Below are 18,451 nucleotides of genomic sequence, written 5' to 3' on the forward strand. Positions count from 1 at the left end.
CTGTGGTGAACCTAATTTCCAGCTTCCTCAATACTGTTTCACCTTCACAATCAACTCCTGTGGTGAAGCTAATTTCTGGCTCCTCAATACTGTTTCACCTTAGCAATCATCTCCTGTGGTGAAGCTAATTTCTGAATTATTCAACGTTGTTTCACCGTGACAATCAACTCCTGTGGTGAAGCTAATTTCTGGCTCCTCAATACTGTTTCACCTTAGCAGTCAGCTCCGGTGGTGAAGCTAATTTCTAGCTTCTTCAATGCTGTTTCACCTTGACAGTCAGCTCCCGTGATGACGCTAATTTCTGGCTTCCTCAATGCTGTTTCACCTTGACAGTCAGCTTCTGTGGTGAAGCTAATTTCTGGCTCCTCAATACTGTTTCACCTTAGCAGTCAGCTCCTGTGGTGAAGCTAATTTCTGGCTTCTTCAATGCTGTTTCACCTTGACATTCAGCTCCCGTGATGATGCTAATTTCTGGCTTCTTCAATGCTGTTTCACCTTGACAGTCAGCTCCCATGATGACGCTAATTTCTGGCTTCCTCAATGCTGTTTCACCTTGACAGTCAGCTCCTGTGGTGAAGATAATTTCTGGCTCCTCAATGCTGTTTCACCTTAGCAGTCAGCTCCTGTGGTGAAGCTAATTTCTGGCTCCTCAATGCTGCTTCACCTTAGCAATCATCTCCTGTGGTGAAGCTAATTTCTGGCTCCTCAATGCTGCTTCACCTTAGCAATCATCTCCTGTGGTGAAGCTAATTTCTGGCTCCTCAATGCTGTTTCACCTTAGCAATCATCTCCTGTGGTGAAGCTAATTTCCAGCTTCCTCAATGCTGTTTTGCTTTGACAATTATCTCCTGTGGTGAAGCTCATTTCTGGCTCCTCAATGCTGCTTCACCTTAGCAATCATCTCCTGTGGTGAAGCTAATTTCTGGCTCCTCAATGCTGTTTCACCTTAGCAATCATCTCCTGTGGTGAAGCTAATTTCTGGCTCCTCAATGCTGTTTCACCTTAGCAATCATCTCCTGTGGTGAAGCTAATTTCCAGCTTCCTCAATGCTGTTTCGCTTTGACAATCATCTCCTGTGGTGAAGCTCATTTCTGGCTCCTCAATGCTGTTTCACCTTAGCAATCAGCTCCTGTGGTGAAGCTCATTTCTGGCTCCTCAATGCTGCTTCACCTTAGCAATCATCTCCTGTGGTGAAGCTAATTTCTGGCTCCTCAATGCTGTTTCACCTTAGCAATCATCTCCTGTGGTGAAGCTAATTTCTGGCTCCTCAATGCTGTTTCACCTTAGCAATCATCTCCTGTGGTGAAGCTAATTTCTGGCTCCTCAATGCTGCTTCACCTTAGCAATCATCTCCTGTGGTGAAGCTAATTTCTGGCTCCTCAATGCTGCTTCACCTTAACAATCAGCTCCTGTGGTGAAGCTCATTTCTGGCTCCTCAATGCTGCTTCACCTTAGCAATCATCTCCTGTGGTGAAGCTAATTTCTGGCTCCTCAATGCTGTTTCACCTTAGCAATCATCTCCTGTGGTGAAGCTAATTTCTGGCTCCTCAATGCTGTTTCACCTTAGCAATCATCTCCTGTGGTGAAGCTAATTTCCAGCTTCCTCAATGCTGTTTCGCTTTGACAATCATCTCCTGTGGTGAAGCTCATTTCTGGCTCCTCAATGCTGTTTCACCTTAGCAATCATCTCCTGTGGTGAAGCTAATTTCCAGCTTCCTCAATGCTGTTTCGCTTTGACAATCATCTCCCGTGATGATGCTAATTTCTGGCTCCTCAATGCTGTTTCACCTTGAGAATCAGCTCCCATGATGATGTTAATTTCTGGCTCCTCAATGCTGTTTCACCTTGACAATCAGCTCCCATGATGACGCTAATTTCTGGCTCCTCAATGCTGTTTCACCTTGACAATCAGCTCCCATGATGACGCTAATTTCTGGCTCCTCAATGCTGTTTCACCTTGACAATCAGCTCCCGTGATGACGCTAATTTCTGGCTCCTCAATGCTGTTTCACCTTGATAATCAGCTCCCATGATGACGCTAATTTCTGGCTCCTCAATGCTTTTTCACCTTGATAATCAGCTCCCGTGATGACGCTAATTTCTGGCTCCTCAATGCTGTTTCACCTTGACAATCGGCTCCCATGATGACGCTAATTTCCGGCTCCTCAATGCTTTTTCACCTTGAGAATCAGCTCCCGTGATGACGCTAATTTCTGGCTCCTCAATGCTTTTTCACCTTGAGAATCAGCTCCCGTGATGACGCTAATTTCTGGCTCCTCAATGCTTTTTCACCTTGAGAATCAGCTCCCGTGATGACGCTAATTTCTGGCTCCTCAATGCTGTTTCACCTTGACAATCGGCTCCCATGATGACGCTAATTTCCGGCTCCTCAATGCTGTTTCACCTTAGCAGTCAGCTCCTGTGGCGAAGCTAATTGCCAGGTTCTTCAAGTTTGTTTCGCCTTGATAATCAGCTCCTGTGCTGAAGCTACTTGCTTGCTTCCTCAATCTTGTTCACGAAAGCTCAGAGATGAGGAGTGATCCTGGATTTTGGGAGTTTCACCTGAAGGGGGTTGATGGTAGAGTGCGTGCACCCTGCAGAAACATGGATGGGGTGGAGGAAGGGAGAAGGGATAAAGGACGAAATGAGCAGAGGGTGCAAGACCAGGAAGGAGGCGGTAGAATTGAAGGCAGAGGGCTGCAATGGAAAAATGATACGCCCATAGAGCCTGCTTCGTCGTGAGATTCCAATGAGCTTGAAGGTCTTGGTGTCCACCACCTCAAGCTGAGCAAGGTGTGAGGCACGGGAGCCAGCCCAAAGGGGAGGGCAGTACTCCATCAAGCTGCGTATGAAGGCCTTGTAGGTGGATAGGAATTCAGGTTTGCCAAGGAATTACTTTGCACGTCGGAGGATGCCCAGTCGGTGGCTGGCTTTGAACGCAAATGTTGAAATGTGGTTTTCCCAAGAAAGATCATGACTGAAAGTGAGACCCAGGAATTTGAATGGCTGAACATCTTCAAGAGGATTGTTGAGAAAGTGGAGAAGAGGGTTTGCCAGACAGTTCTTTCAGAGAGATATCGAGAGTGTGAGATTTGTCAGGGTTGAAAGACATATTCCAAGTGTTTGACCAACTTGTGATTTTGTCCAGGTCTGAGGAGAGTGAAGAGGCTGCAGCCTGCCTGTCTGAAGAATGAGGAATGTCATGGCAGAGGGTGAAGTCATCGATAGTAATACTTGCACCTGGTTGTTCTGGGATTGTAATTTCCATTTCCATTTCGTTGTGATTCAAATACCGAATGCTGTGTAAATGGACTCGTCACAGCTCGTTGACTGTATATTGCATGTTTTTACCGCTTATAGTCCATGGGCCAGACCAGATATCGGTACCACCCGAGGTGGCAAAAGTTCCATGGTGCCAATTTATTTGTTACACCCATATAAGTAAAATAATATGTGATAGCAATTCCAAATGGGTAGCTTTTTCATTTTTCTTGCAGGAAAGCTGTTTTTGCATTAATCGCGATACCGCAACTCCGCGCTGTTGTTACTAGTATCATCTTCCAAATCATTTTTTTAGCTGAATAGACAATGTAACATGCTTAAATATCTTAGCAAATGGATGTTTGTAATAAAGACATGTATGTTATACTATATAATACATATTCTTGTATTTATTCATGTGTGGAAACTAACTTTTTCTTCAGTTTTAGTGTCTTAGTTAAGAACAAAATATATGTTGGATGCTGGCAGTGTCCAGTTTTCTTCCGTATTCCGTATACTTGGCCACTGGTGGATACTTCCTGGTAGGTGAGGCAAGAACAAGAGGCTCTGCAATAATTATGTCTATTTAGTTAAGCAGAAAATATATGACAGATATGTAAAGTGCTGATTTCCCCTCATCAGTGGTGATATACATTTGCAGCCTGCAGGTTAGAATTAGTCCAGTCATGAATGCTTGATTTGCTTTCAGATATCAGTCCACTGGTTTCACCAGTCTAATTAAGTGTAATTAAATATAATTAAGGACTGGCAGACTACTAATTTGTGCAACATAGTAATGTGGATTGATAATTCTATGTTGCAGGTGAAAACTGACTGAACATGGCCTCTGACGGAGCAAGCAGCCTGCCACTAAAGCGGCCACGAGTGGAGTGCATCATCCACTGTTCCAATGACAATACAGACAAGCTGGTTTCACTACAAGACATTGACTCATGGAGAACATTGCTGAGGGCAGCCCAGATCAGAAAACATGCAGCAATTTTGAAACTAGCTACGAACCTTCCTGATGGACAGATTCCAACAATCCAGTACCACAGAAAATGTCGCAGTCTCTTCACCATGAAAAGACATCTTGATGGCATCCTCAAATGTGCCAGTGCCAGTGAACCTGCTCAAGACACAGGATCACAGAGAGCAGCTAGACAATGTGCAAGCACATCAAGGACTTATGAGGCAGAGTGCATTTTCTGCCAGAAAGACACCAAGTATGCTAAAGGACAGAAGACGAGAGAAATCCTCATACAATGTCGAGAACTGCGAGCTGACGCCACAATCAGGAATGTAGCCATGCAGAAAATGGACAGCAGAATCCTTGCCATAGTCAGCAGAGACCTGGTAGCTGCAGAAGGTCACTATCATAGGTCGTGCTATCGGTTCTATACCAAAAGAGAGGTTCGCAGTGGACAGGATGCAAGCCAAGATGATGATGCTGAAGCTCAGTATGGCGCTGCTGTGGATCAGGCCTACAATGAGCTGTTCCTGTTCATCAGAAGGGAGCTTTTTGGCAATCCTCAAGTGATGACAATGACTGATCTCTCTTCTAGACTGGTGGCTTCAATGAACTCTCTTGGTATTGCCCATGTAAGGGAATCAACCAAGAAACACATACGACGGAAACTGGAAAGCGAGTTTGCAGACTCCCTGCACATCTTCTCTGAGGGAAAAGGGAAACTCCTCCTGTTTCCAGACAACCTGTCCATATACGAACTTGCCAAACAATACCAATCGCTACAAGCAGAGCTGCATACTCAGAAAGGCCTCCATGCTGAAGATGTGGTCTCCAAAGCAGCCCTGAAAATGAGAGCCGACATCAAGAACCAAGATGCCCCTCAAGCCTGGCCACCGGAAGTCAAACCAGAAGCAGAGGACACTACCATTCCAGAGTCGGTCATGGTCTTCCTGTGCTATCTACTTACAGGTTCCAATGACCCTGATCATGCATCTCAAAGAGTCCAGCGGCTTCTGTGTTCACTCGGCTATGACATGGTATATGCTGTAACACGTGGACTGATAAAGCCCCCGAAGCACATCGTTCTGCCATTCGCTATCAAGTCACTGACCGGGAATGTAGAGTTGATACACATCCTCAACCGACTCGGCCATAGTGTGTCCTATTCTCAGATGGAAGAGATCGACACTGCTCTGTGTCTCCAAAAGCTCTCGCTATCAGGGAGTGATGTTGCCCTCCCAGGTAACATCCATCCTGGCATATTCACAACCTTAGCCTGGGATAATATCGACCGTCTGGAAGAGACCACCAGTGGAGAAGGAACATCTCACAGAGTGAATGGGATTGCCGTACAAGCAAAGCCAATCACCCCAGTGTCCACCAGAACCATGCTGACTGTAGGAAAAACAAAGCAGAGAAGTATTGATGCACCACCACCAATGCTACCAGCATACAACGCTGGACAACGAGTGGGACCACCACAGAGCAAAAGTGCAGATGCTGACACTGCAGCTGAGACTCAGCTCGCCAAAGAGAAGAATCTTGTCTGGGTCATGGCACGCATGTCGCAACAAGAAGAGCAATCAATCAGCAGCTGGACAGGCTTCAACATCCGGACTCGAGATGACGTGACAGTCATTCCAGACAATGTAGGCTACCTGCCTACCATTAATGCTCCAGCGACACAAATGTCGACTGTCAATGAAGTGCTAAACCAGTCACTGAACATCATGCACTCCTTGGACCTGACAAAGATTGTCTGTGTCTTTGACCAGGCACTGTATGCAAAGGCTGTGGAGATTATATGGAAACACCCTGACAAGTTCCAAAACACCATCATCACCAGGCTCGGAGTATTCCACACCATCTGCACACTGATGGGAATAATAGGGAAGCGATTTCAAGATGCTGGATTGCGAGATCTCTGCATCGAGTCTGGTGTGATCGCAGAAGGTTCCATTAATGGTGTCATGGATGGCCGCAAGTACAACAGGGCAGTCCACCTACACAAGAATGTCTATGAGGCACTCACTCGACTGGCCTGGAAGGGTTTCCTCTCGTGGCTGGAAGCCACTCACGCCAACGATGTGGTCCACATGGATGAGACACTGAGGATCATTGACAGCCTCTGCAAAGATATCTCACAGGCATCCCTGAAGCAGGTCCTCGGTGACCGCTCATGCGCACGCATCATGGAACTGTTTGGAATATACCTCGAGTTCCTCAGAGGTGGAAACGGCAGCCTCTCAGCATTCTGGATGTCGTATCTGGACATTGTCGAGATCTTGCTGGGTCTCATTCGAGCATCAAGAGAGGGAGACTGGGTGCTACACCTGGCATCAATTCGTGCAATGATCCCATGGTGCTTCGCATATGACAGGCTGAATTATGCACGCTACCTCCCATACTACTATGCCCAGATGTCCCAGCTGCCCACCACACACCCAGACGTGTATGCTGAGTTCATGCGAGGGGGATTCTCAGTTCAACTCGGTCCCAACAACCCCTTCGGAAGAATCCCTGTCGACCAAACGACCGAAGAGACAGTTAACAAAGACACCCAGACGGCAGGAGGGACAAAGGGGTTCAGCTTGAAACCAGGGGCTGTGAGCAAGTACTACCTGACAGCTGAGTACAGGACCATGTATCTGAGAGCACTGAGGGACATGATAGGTCAGGGCAGTTCCAAACTGTCTCATCCAGATATACATGCTCCAAGGATCAGGAAAGACGAAACTGCTGTCAAGTCCCTCATAGATCTCATGGAAAACAACTGGCTGAATCCAATGTTCCCTGACAACACTGACCTGATTGGTCTGTCCACTGGCACCATGGCTCCACCCGACGTGGCCAGGGACCTTCTGAAGGCGCTTGAAATAGGAGAAGAAGCGTACCAGACATTCAAGAAGACAAGGTTAGATGAGGATCAACCATCTGTCAAATTCCACGACAAGATGTCCAAGCAAAGCCTGAAGACATTCGCCAATGTCACCACAAAGACATCCCGTGGAAAGAAAGCACAAGATGTTGTTCTGAAGGCAGATCGAAAACTGTTCAGCCATATGATCCTTGTCGCTGAGAGCAGAAAGGTGAACATGAAGGATGTCCTGGCCCACCCACTAGGTCCGTTACCGTGGGCACTGGCAAATGCTGATGGATCCCTACGAAAGACGAACAAGGCCGCAGTTGCCAGGGAGCTTGAGAAGAATGTATCTCCTGCAGACACTATCCCAACACCTTCGACGTGCATCATTGATGGGATGAGTCTGGTGCAAAAGATTAATGGAAACAACAAAACCTTTGCACAGCTAGCAGAGGTGGCCTTGTCTAGGGTCCTGCATGAGTGTGGACAGAGTCAGAGGGTTGACGTGGTATTTGATGTTTACCGCCAGCCTTCGATCAAAGATGCTGAAAGGCTCAACCGTGGTGCAAGCACAGCCCTTCAGTACAAGAGCCTTGCAGGGGGGCACAACATCCAGCAATGGAGAAAGTTCCTGTGTAGCGCCTGCAACAAGACCAGCCTCATCAAGTTCCTGGTGGAGCAGTGGAAACTCCCAAGGTTCCAAGAGATGCTGCATGACAAGGAACTGTATGTGACTTGTGAGGAAACATGCTACAAGATAACAGAAAATGAATGGGTGGAAGTGTCAGAGCTGCAGTCGACACAAGAAGAAGCGGATACCCATCTGCTCCTGCATGCATTGCATGCTGCAAATGCTGGCTCAAAGGCAGTCGTAGTCACAGCTGAGGACACTGATGTCATGGTGCTCTGTGTAGCCTTCCAGAAGGAGATCCCCTGCCCCCTCTACCAGAAATGTGGCACACAGAACCGCACACGGTTTGTCGACATCAGCAAACTGGCAACCTCAATTGGAGACAGCATGTGTGACAGCCTGGTTGGGCTACACGCCTTTACAGGGTGTGACACTGTGAGCGCATTCGCTGGCCGTGGGAAGCTGATAGCACTGAAGCTGGTGAGGAACGACAGTAACTACCAGGAGACGTTTAGACAGCTTGGTCAGTCATGGGATGTCAACCCAGAACTATTTGAGAAGGTACAGCAGTTCATCTGTCGCATGTATAGTGCAGCTGCTAGGACTGGTGAGGTCAACGAACTGCGCTACCAGCTCTTCTGCGCAAAGAGGGGAGGAGTCGAGTCCAGCCAGTTGCCACCATGTAGAGACTGTCTCTTCATGCACGTCCTACGAGCCAACTACCAGGCAGCAATATGGAAGTGCTGTCTGCAGGCTCGCCCAGCGGTGCCAAACCCTACCGAGCATGGATGGACAGTGGATGAAGATGGCAAGCTCGCCATCCACTGGATGCGTTCACCACCAGCACCAGATGTGGTCTTGGAACTCTTAGCTTGCAAGTGTGTGCGTTCCTGCAAATTGCCAAAATGCACATGCCTGACCAATGGACTGTCATGCACAGACATGTGCAAGCTACAAACCTGCAGTAACCAGAAACAACAGGAAGATGAAGAATCCTTCGAACTCGGAGACTCCGATGAAGACGAGCAGTTCGATGACTGACTATGATATCGCTAGTTTGGTACATTGACATACTCAGTATTATTCTGAAGAGCACAGGACGTGCTTTCCCTGGAAACACCCTCAGAATACATGTAGACATGTAGACATTTTGATAATGTGTTGTGTCATTTCATCTTTATGTGAAGCACTACCTGACCATACCGGGTACATAGCCTACAGTCTGTTAGTTCTGTTAGTATGTGATTTCCAACCATTTTGTATAACATTTGAGTACTAGTACTGTTTATAGCTATTGTGGCATACATGTACTTGAGATGGGCTCAGCAGATGAGCTCAGTACAGCCTCTGGACTTTCTTTCCCTTGATTCAGAAAACCGTTTGATTAATATGTGTTGTGACCTTTTCATGTTGTGACATGTTTATGTGACAATTTCCATAACAATCACGTACGTGTATTATAGTAGCTGTTGTATTCCAAAATTACACTATGTGAAGATTGTATGTTTAAAATAAGACATAAAGCGATAATTTTGGGATCTACGTTGTCTCAGTACTTTCTGATTAATATGCCCAATTAGTCCATGGGCCCGTACCCAAAATTTCACACATGGACTAAATCAATCCGAACCGTCGAACGCCTTTCACCGGGTGCGGGTATAAAATAGCTGATAACTACCACTAAGCTACCAGTCCAGAATTGCTATCACATCAGCATGTATCCCACATACATGCACCTTTCCAAAAATCATTACTAGAACTTGCCACCTCGGGTGGTACCAATTAGTGAAATTTCGGGTCCGGGCCCATGGACTATTATTGACCACAGGATGACCTCATTAATTGACTAATTATTCGTCATGATCTCATCATCTCATTATTCTTTTTCTCCCAGGCGTGGCATTCAGATTGCTTTCAGAGCGTGACTTGTCTGGGCAGCATGTCCCTGTTGGTGAAGATATGTTGAGTATCGGTGAGGATCTGATTAACGAGCTGAAGGATTTTGCATCTGTCCACCGGAACGCATTCGTACTTGTACTTATAAGCGAGATGTTCAACCTGAGGATGTATCAAGAGCTAAACCTCATGTGAGTTTAATCTCATTCTTGCTATACTCCTTTATTCCTGTCTGTCTATTAAAATAAAATCACTTTTAATCACCATTTCACAATAACTATCCAAAGGAGGATTAGATCAACAAATTCCGTATAGAAAACAGGATTTCACTAAAGATGATATCGATCTCACATATGAATGATTTACAACTTGTTTGCAGTTTATCTTCCGAACTCTCACCCTGTCACTCTGGAATGACAGTCCAAATAACCTACCTTTCCATTTCCATGGTCAGTGGACCGGAAGAGCTTCAGTCTCTTGAAATTCTAGACTTCATAATCAGCCATGAGCTTTCCAGGACTGACCACCGAGCCAACTAGGAGTGTGTTCCGTTAGCAAGCAGCTTGCTGTAGCTTAAAAAAACTAGCCAATTCCGTATCAGCGGCCATTCAAACCGCTTGCCTTGCCGCCTGGCAAATGGAGCAAACGATAAATAGGTGCTTTGTTGTGTTAGCAAAAATGGCCACCATAGTCGGATTCAAAATGATACCACAACCAATGGAATGATCAGAGGCATACTCTGATTATATAAACTCATAGTCTCTCTCCCTCGAAATCCGTCTCCCTCGAAATCCGTCTCCCTCCGAATCCGTCTCCCTCCGAATCCGTCTCCCTCCGAATCCGTCTCCCTCCGAATCCGTCTCCCTCCGAATCCGTCTCCCTCCGAATCCGTCTCCCTCCGAATCCGTCTCCCTCCGAATCCGTCTCCCTCCGAATCCGTCTCCCTCCGAATCCGTCTCCCTCCAAACCCGCCTCCCTCCAAACCCGTCTCCCTCCGAATCCGTCTCCCTCCGAATCCGTCTCCCTCCGAATCCGTCTCCCTCCGAATCCGTCTCCCTCCAAATCCGTCTCCCTCCAAATCCGTCTCCCTCCAAATCCGTCTCCCTCCAAATCCGTCTCCCTCCAAACCCGCCTCCCTCCAAATCCGTCTCCCTCCAAATCCGTCTCCCTCCAAATCCGTCTCCCTCCAAATCCGTCTCCCTCCAAACCCACCTCCCTCCAAACCCGTCTCCCTCCAAATCCGTCTCCCTCCAAATCCGTCTCCCTCCAAATCCGTCTCTCTCCAAATCCGTCTCCCTCCAAACCCGCCTCCCTCCAAACCCGTCTCCCTCCAAATCCGTCTCCCTCCAAATCCGTCTCCCTCCAAATCCGTCTCCCTCCAAATCCGTCTCCCTCCAAATCCGTCTCCCTCCAAATCCGTCTCTCTCCAAATCTGTCTCCCTCGAAATGACAATTATTCATTTTTACCCCGACGTGTGTGTGTGTGTGTGTGTGTGTGTGTGTGTGTGTGTGTGTGTGTGTGTGTGTGTGTGTGTGTGTGTGTGTGTGTGTGTGTGTGTGTGTGTGTGTGTGTGTGTGTGTGTGTGTGTGTGTGTGTGTGTGTGTGTGTGTGTGTGTGTGTGTGTGTGTGTGTGTGTGTGTGTTATATCCACAGCTGACCTGAGAATGCACTTACAGTAAGTGGTACGAACCAGTCAAGTCTCAATCGAGTGTACTTCTCGTACTATATTTCTATATTTCCATGAGTCTGATTTGCATTTCGGAACAGAAAAATTAGTGTGTTTAACCATTTTGAAATTTCCACTCTTTTGTCTAAATGCTGAACATGTTTTTAAAAAATCGATTTGAATTATGGATTTTGTGCTGGTAATGACAGGTTCAAAGTGCGGGGGAAGGCGAACCGGATCACTGTAAACACACAGACACAGCGCATGTGCAAAAGGCCTCATTTAGCATTCATACATCATTTTGAAAGTCACATATTCGTGGACGTGAAAGACCCCACGTTGTCTTTCACCAAGAGCAGGCGAGTTATCGCCAGCACTCTGAACAAATTGCAAAGTCTCCTTTATTCGAACGTCAGGCCTGGCCCTTCGGTTCATGATAAATTTGGCCCAATAACGTTTCCCAGCTGACCCACAAGAAGGTTGGAATTATAGTGGTTGTTAGAGTACAGGGAGATCCAGCCTCACCCCTCCTCCTCCCCCCCACACTTTTTTGTGGGGACGGGGGGGGGGGCTGCCCACCTATATTTGGGCCCTCCCACTTATCCTGAAGGGGAAATTTTAAAAGTCGATCCTTTATGCAGAACGTTTGGTTGATATACATGTCGCTGTAACACCGACGACATAGAGTGACATTGTTTTGTACATCTTTCTGTATCCAGGAGCGTTTTGGACACATTTCTGCAAAATTCATTGAGTTTTCACAACAATGTACATCGCTGTTTGGCCTTTTACTTGTTATTTTGGTATTTGGTCGCACCATTTGACGTTGTTGAACCAATATGACTCAGTGTAATACAGTGGCCTGCAAAAATAGTCACCCCCTTTCAATAATGCCACATTTAGATGGATTACAAATTATGTAGAAACATTTTTTCAAAATTAACTTTTTTTATTCATTACTAAAGAGATCAAACTAAACACTGCTATAGATGAAGGAGGTTACATGTCAGGAATACCTGAAAAACATGTACAAATCAAAATTCACTGGTTGTAAAAGTATTCAACCCCTTAGGTACGTACTTGGTGGAAGCACTTTCTGCAGCAATGACTGGCATGAGTCTTTTTGGGTTTTTGGGTAGTATGAGTCTTTTTGGGTATACGGTATAGTAGTTTTGAGTTGAGTATTGAGTTTTTGGTTTTGGGTATAGTAGGTCTCTACCATCTTTGCAAGGTGAGATGGTGAAACCTTTGCCCATTCTTCACGTGAGAATTGCTCTAGTTCTGCCAAGTTTGATGAGGATCGTCGATGGACTGCAATCTTCAAGTCTCCCAATAAATGTTTAAATTGGGTTCTAGTCAGGACTAACTGGGCCACTAAAGAACACGTATTTTATTCTTCTTCAGCCACTCTGGTGTGGATGTAGCTTTGTGCTTTGGATCGTTGTCCTGCTGAAATGTGAATCTCCTACCAAGTTTCAGATTCATGGCTGACTCGAGCAGGTTTTCATCGAGGATTCTCCTGTACTTTGCACCATTCATTTTACAAGCTTGTCAGTCCCTGCTGATGAAAAGCAGCCCCATAACATTATGCTGCCACCACCGTGCTTGATAGTAGGGATGGTGTTGACTGGGTGATGTGTGGTGTTATGCTTGCCCCAGACCTAACGCTTTCAATTTAGACCAAAATGTTCAATTTTTGTATCGTCTGACCACAAAACATTTCTCCACATCCCGGCAGTCTCATTAAGATGCTTTTTCACCAACTCAATATGAGCTTTCAGATGTCTTTTTTAGTGATGGCTTCTTTCTTGCCACCTGTCCATAGAGGCCAGATTTCTGAAGGGAATGGGATATTGTTGATTCATAAACACTGAACACCCTCTCAGACATAGAACCTTGCAGATCTTTCAAAGTCATTGTTGGATTTATAGTGACATCCTGAACCAGTTCCCCAGCTGGTTGTTTGGATGGGCGACGGCAAAACTGCTGAGTTTGGATTGGCGACTTCATCTGGGTAGCTCCTGGGTGGTATGATACGTCTTCCTCTTCTTAATGATGGATTTCACCGTACTCAAAGGGATAATCAGTGACTTTGAAATCTTCTTATAACCCTCTCCTGAATGGTGCTTCTCCACCACTTTATGTCTGATTTCTTTGGAAAGCTCCTTGGCCTTCATGTTTGCCTTGTTGTTTTACCAAGTGAGTTGCACCTTAAAACACCTTCGATAAGTGAGGGAGCTTAATTACTCCTGCCAGGGAGTAATGCATTCAATCGTGTGTGTGTGTGTGTGTGTGTGTGTGTGTGTATGTGTGTTTGTATGTTCGTGTGTTTGTGAACAAGATATCTGGAAAAGTTCTGAACAGATTTGGATGAAAGTTGGTGGGATGATTGCCCTTGGGATAAGGAAGAATTGATTAGTTTTTGGTGAAGCTCAGGATATTATTCCGGATCCAGGAATTTTTTGAAGGATTTTTTACCATTGGAAGATAGGGCTCAGCAGCGGCCACCCACGACGGGAGTATGCGCTCTACTGAGTGGCGTTCTAGTTTGTAAGTTAAACCAATGATGACATACAGGTGAATCCTATTACACTTATTTTGTAATCTTTCAAACAAATAATTTGCTCCTGAAGTGATTTAGGGTTAATTAGGCAAAGGGTTTGAATTCTTATACAACTGAGAATTATCGGATTTTCTTTGTTAACCTAACTTATTCACATTTTATCTGCAAATTTATGCCTCCAACAAAGTCGCTGATGATTGCATAAACTCCAATACATTCAGAACTCCGCTGCCCATCTACTCACCCATTCCCGGACCCGTGACCACATCACCCCCGTCCTTTACAAGCTTCACTGGCTCCCCATCTCCCAGAGAATCCAGTACAAAATCCTCCTCTTGACCTACAAAGCCCTCCATAACCTGGCCACATCCTACCTGGCTGACCTCTCCAGACACACTCCCAACTGCAACCTCCGCTCTGCTGGTACCAACCTCCTGACCCCCCCCATCCGGACCAAATTCAGATCCTGGGGGGACAGGGCCTTCTCCATCGCTGCTCCCACCCTCTGGAACTCAATACCTCACACCATCAGAGACTCCTCCTCACTCACCACATTCAAAACATCACTCAAGACCCACCTGTTCAACACTGCATTCAACATTTAACCCACAGCATTTAACCCCTGACTATCACTGCTCCTTCTCCCTCCTTTTTGCTTTGAATATTTCCCTATTGATTCTTGTTTTTTTGCAATTGTTTTTATGTTTTGCTATGCATTATGTTTTGCACTCTGTCAAAGCGTCTTTGGGCTCCCTGAAGAGCGCTATATAAAATAAATGCATTATTATTATTATTATTATTATTGTGTTTTTGGGTTGTAGTCTGTGATAGGCTTTCGTTACCGCGATAACTTAAGATTGGCTGAAGGGATCAAAGTCAAACTTGGTACAGGTATACATAATGATACGGAGATAAACTGATTGGATTAGAGTAGTTTGTGAAGACGATATTAAGTTTGATTTGAAAGCATCATGAAATAATCTCAGGGGGCATCAAAATGTGAAAACTTTGGAGGGGGGGGTGGGGGGGGGGGTGAATACTTTTACAGGCCACTGTACATGACTCACGGTGAACTTCGTTTGGTCATATATCACACTTTATAAGAGACATTGGCCCTGGATGGGGAATAAAAACAAGGATTTTATATGACAATATATGGTGCTTATGGGATTTAAATGACTTAGAATTCATTTAAATGCCATACGAAAGGTGGCAATAAAATTAGCATTTGCCAAAATTGCCATATACCTGATGTGTATTGCTTTCACAATTTTGAATACAATACCAGATTGGGTGTGCAGTGTCTGGTGTCTCGAAACAATTACCAAATTGGGCCCTCCTCTCCCCACTAGTAGTAGTAGTAATGGTAGTATTAGTATTAGTAGTAGTAGTAGTAGCAGTAATAGTAGATTGTGAGGCAATTATTAGCTCACCTGGACATTAGTTCGGTGAGCTTATGCGATCGAGCAGTGTCTGTATGTAAGTCAGTCAGTCAATGAGTGAGTCTGCAAAAACCTCAGTCATTACTCGCTTCAGTCATTCGTCTGCAAAAACTCGCTTGAACCAGACACACGATTTTGATGAAACTTCGCCACAAGCTGCATATCTAATGCCTAATGAAGGTGTATTGACCGCATCAAAATCGGTGCTCATTAACAGGTTGAAATCAGGCCTAAAATGCTACATATTCCTGTCCTACCCTACAGGGGGTGTTGCATGAGAAGCACAACCATACCCTCAGCCAAAAACATGACCTGTAAACATGTAAAAAAACATGACCTGTAACCTGTAAAAACATGACCTGTAACCTGTAAAAACATGACCTGTAACTTGACATGACTAGTAACCAGTAAAAACATGACCTGTAACCTGTAAAAACATGACCTGTAAACTGTAAAAACATGACCTGTAACTTGACATGACTTGTAACCAGTAAAAACATGACCTGTAACTTGACATGACTTGTAACCAGTAAAAACATGACCTGTAACCTGTAAAAACATGACCTGTAACTTGACATGACTTGTAACCAGTAAAAACATGACCTGTAACTTGACATGACTTGTAACCTGTAAAAACATGACCTGTAAACATGTAAAAACATGACCTCTAACCTGTAAAAACATGACCTGTAACCTGACATGACCTGTAAACATGTAAAAGCATGGTCTGTAACCATGTAAAAACATGACCTGTAACCTGTAAAAACATGACCTGTAAACATGTAAAAACATGACCTGTAAACATGTAAAAACATGACCTGTAAACATGTAAAAACATGACCTGTAAACATGTAAATACATGACCTGTAAACATGTAAAAACATGACCTGTAAACATGTAAAAACATGACCTGTAAACATGTAAAAACATGACGTGTAACCTGTAAAAACATAACCTGTAACCTGTAAAAACATGACCTGTAAACATGTAAAAACATGACCTGCAACAGGTAAAAACATGACCTGTAACCTGTAAAAACATGACCTGTAACCTGACATGACCTGTAACTTGACATGACTTGTAACCAGTAAAAACATGACCTGTAACCTGACATGACCTGTAACCTGTAAAAACATGACCTCTAACCTGTAAAAACATGACCTGTAACCTGACATGACCTGTAAACATGTAAAAGCATGGCCTGTAACCATGTAAAAACATGACCTGTAAACATGTAAAAACATGACCTGTAAACATGTAAAAACATGACCTGTAAACATGTAAAAACATGACCTGTAAACATGTAAAAACATGACCTGTAAACATGTAAAAACATGACCTGTAAACATGTAAAAACATGACGTGTAACCTGTAAAAACATAACCGGTAACCTGTAAAAACATGACCTGTAAACATGTAAAAACATGACCTGCAACAGGTAAAAACATGACCTGTAACCTGTAAAAACATGACCTGTAACCTGACATGACCTGTAACTTGACATGACTTGTAACCAGTAAAAACATGACCTGTAACCTGACATGACCTGTAACCTGTAAAAACATGACCTGTAACTTGACATGACTTGTAACCAGTAAAAACATGACCTGTAACTTGACATGACTTGTAACCAGTAAAAACATGACCTGTAACTTGACATGACTTGTAACCAGTAAAAACATGACCTGTAACCTGTAAAAACATGAACCTGTAAAAACATGACCTGTAACTTGACATGACTTGTAACCAGTAAAAACATGACCTGTAACCTGACCTGTAACCTGTAAAAACATGACCTGTAAACATGTAAAAACATGACCTCTAACCTGTAAAAACATGACCTGTAACCTGACATGACCTGTAAACATGTAAAAGCATGGCCTGTAACCATGTAAAAGCATGGCCTGTAAACATGTAAATACATGACCTGTAAACATGTAAAAACATGACCTGTAAACATGTAAATACATGACCTGTAAACATGTAAAAACATGACCTGTAAACATGTAAAAACATGACTTGTAAACATGTAAAAACATGACCTGCAACCTGTAAAAACAAAACCTGTGACCTGTAAAAACATGACCTGTAAACATGTAAAAACATGACCTGCAACAGGTAAAAACATGACCTGTAACCTGTAAAAACATGACCTGTAACCTGTAAAAACATGACCTGTAACCTGACATGACCTGTAACTTGACATGACTTGCAACCAGTAAAAACATGACCTGTAACCTGACATGACCTGTAACCTGTAAAAACATGACCTGTAACTTGACATGACTTGTAACCAGTAAAAACATGACCTGTAACTTGACATGACTTGTAACCAGTAAAAACATGACCTGTAACTTGACATGACTTGTAACCTGTAAAAACATGACCTGTAAACATGTAAAAACATGACCTGTAACTTGACATGACTTGTAACCAGTAAAAACATGACCTGTAACTTGACATGACTTGTAACCTGTAAAAACATGACCTGTAAACATGTAAAAACATGACCTCTAACCTGTAAAAACATGACCTGTAACCTGACATGACCTGTAAACATGTAAAAGCATGGCCTGTAACCATGTAAAAACATGACCTGTAACCTGTAAAAACATGACCTGTAAACATGTAAAAACATGACCTGTAAACATGTAAAAACATGACCTGTAAACATGTAAATACATGACCTGTAAACATGTAAATACATGACCTGTAAACATGTAAAAACATGACCTGTAAACATGTAAAAACATGACCTGTAAACATGTAAAAACATGACCTGTAACCTGTAAAAACATAACCTGTAACCTGTAAAAACATGACCTGTAAACATGTAAAAACATGACCTGCAACAGGTAAAAACATGACCTGTAACCTGTAAAAACATGACCTGTAACCTGACATGACCTGTAACTTGACATGACTTGTAACCAGTAAAAACATGACCTGTAACCTGACATGACCTGTAACCTGTAAAAACATGACCTGTAAGTTGAAATGACTTGTAACCAGTAAAAACATGACCTGTAACTTGACATGACTTGTAACCAGTAAAAACATGACCTGTAACTTGACATGACCTGTAAACATGTAAAAACATGGCCTCTAACCTGTAAAAACATGACCTGTAACCTGACATGACCTGTAAACATGTAAAA

The 18,451-nt window shown here is 44.1% G+C and overlaps 1 protein-coding gene across 1 annotated transcript in view; it reads left to right on the forward strand.

Annotated features, from left to right (window-relative positions):
* The window catches only part of C1H1orf146 (chromosome 1 C1orf146 homolog), a 57,094-nt gene that overhangs the window by 29,034 nt on the left and 9,609 nt on the right, over positions 1-18,451 (forward strand). The window contains exon 4 of the mRNA XM_078770887.1: positions 9,620-9,812. Within this exon, the coding sequence (XP_078627013.1) occupies positions 9,620-9,812 (193 nt within the window). The remainder of the gene's footprint in view (positions 1-9,619; positions 9,813-18,451) is intronic.

The sequence above is a fragment of the Myxine glutinosa genome, chromosome 1 (genome assembly GCF_964187855.1).
Source record: "Myxine glutinosa chromosome 1, kmMyxGlut1.1, whole genome shotgun sequence".
Taxonomy (NCBI): domain Eukaryota; kingdom Metazoa; phylum Chordata; class Myxini; order Myxiniformes; family Myxinidae; genus Myxine; species Myxine glutinosa.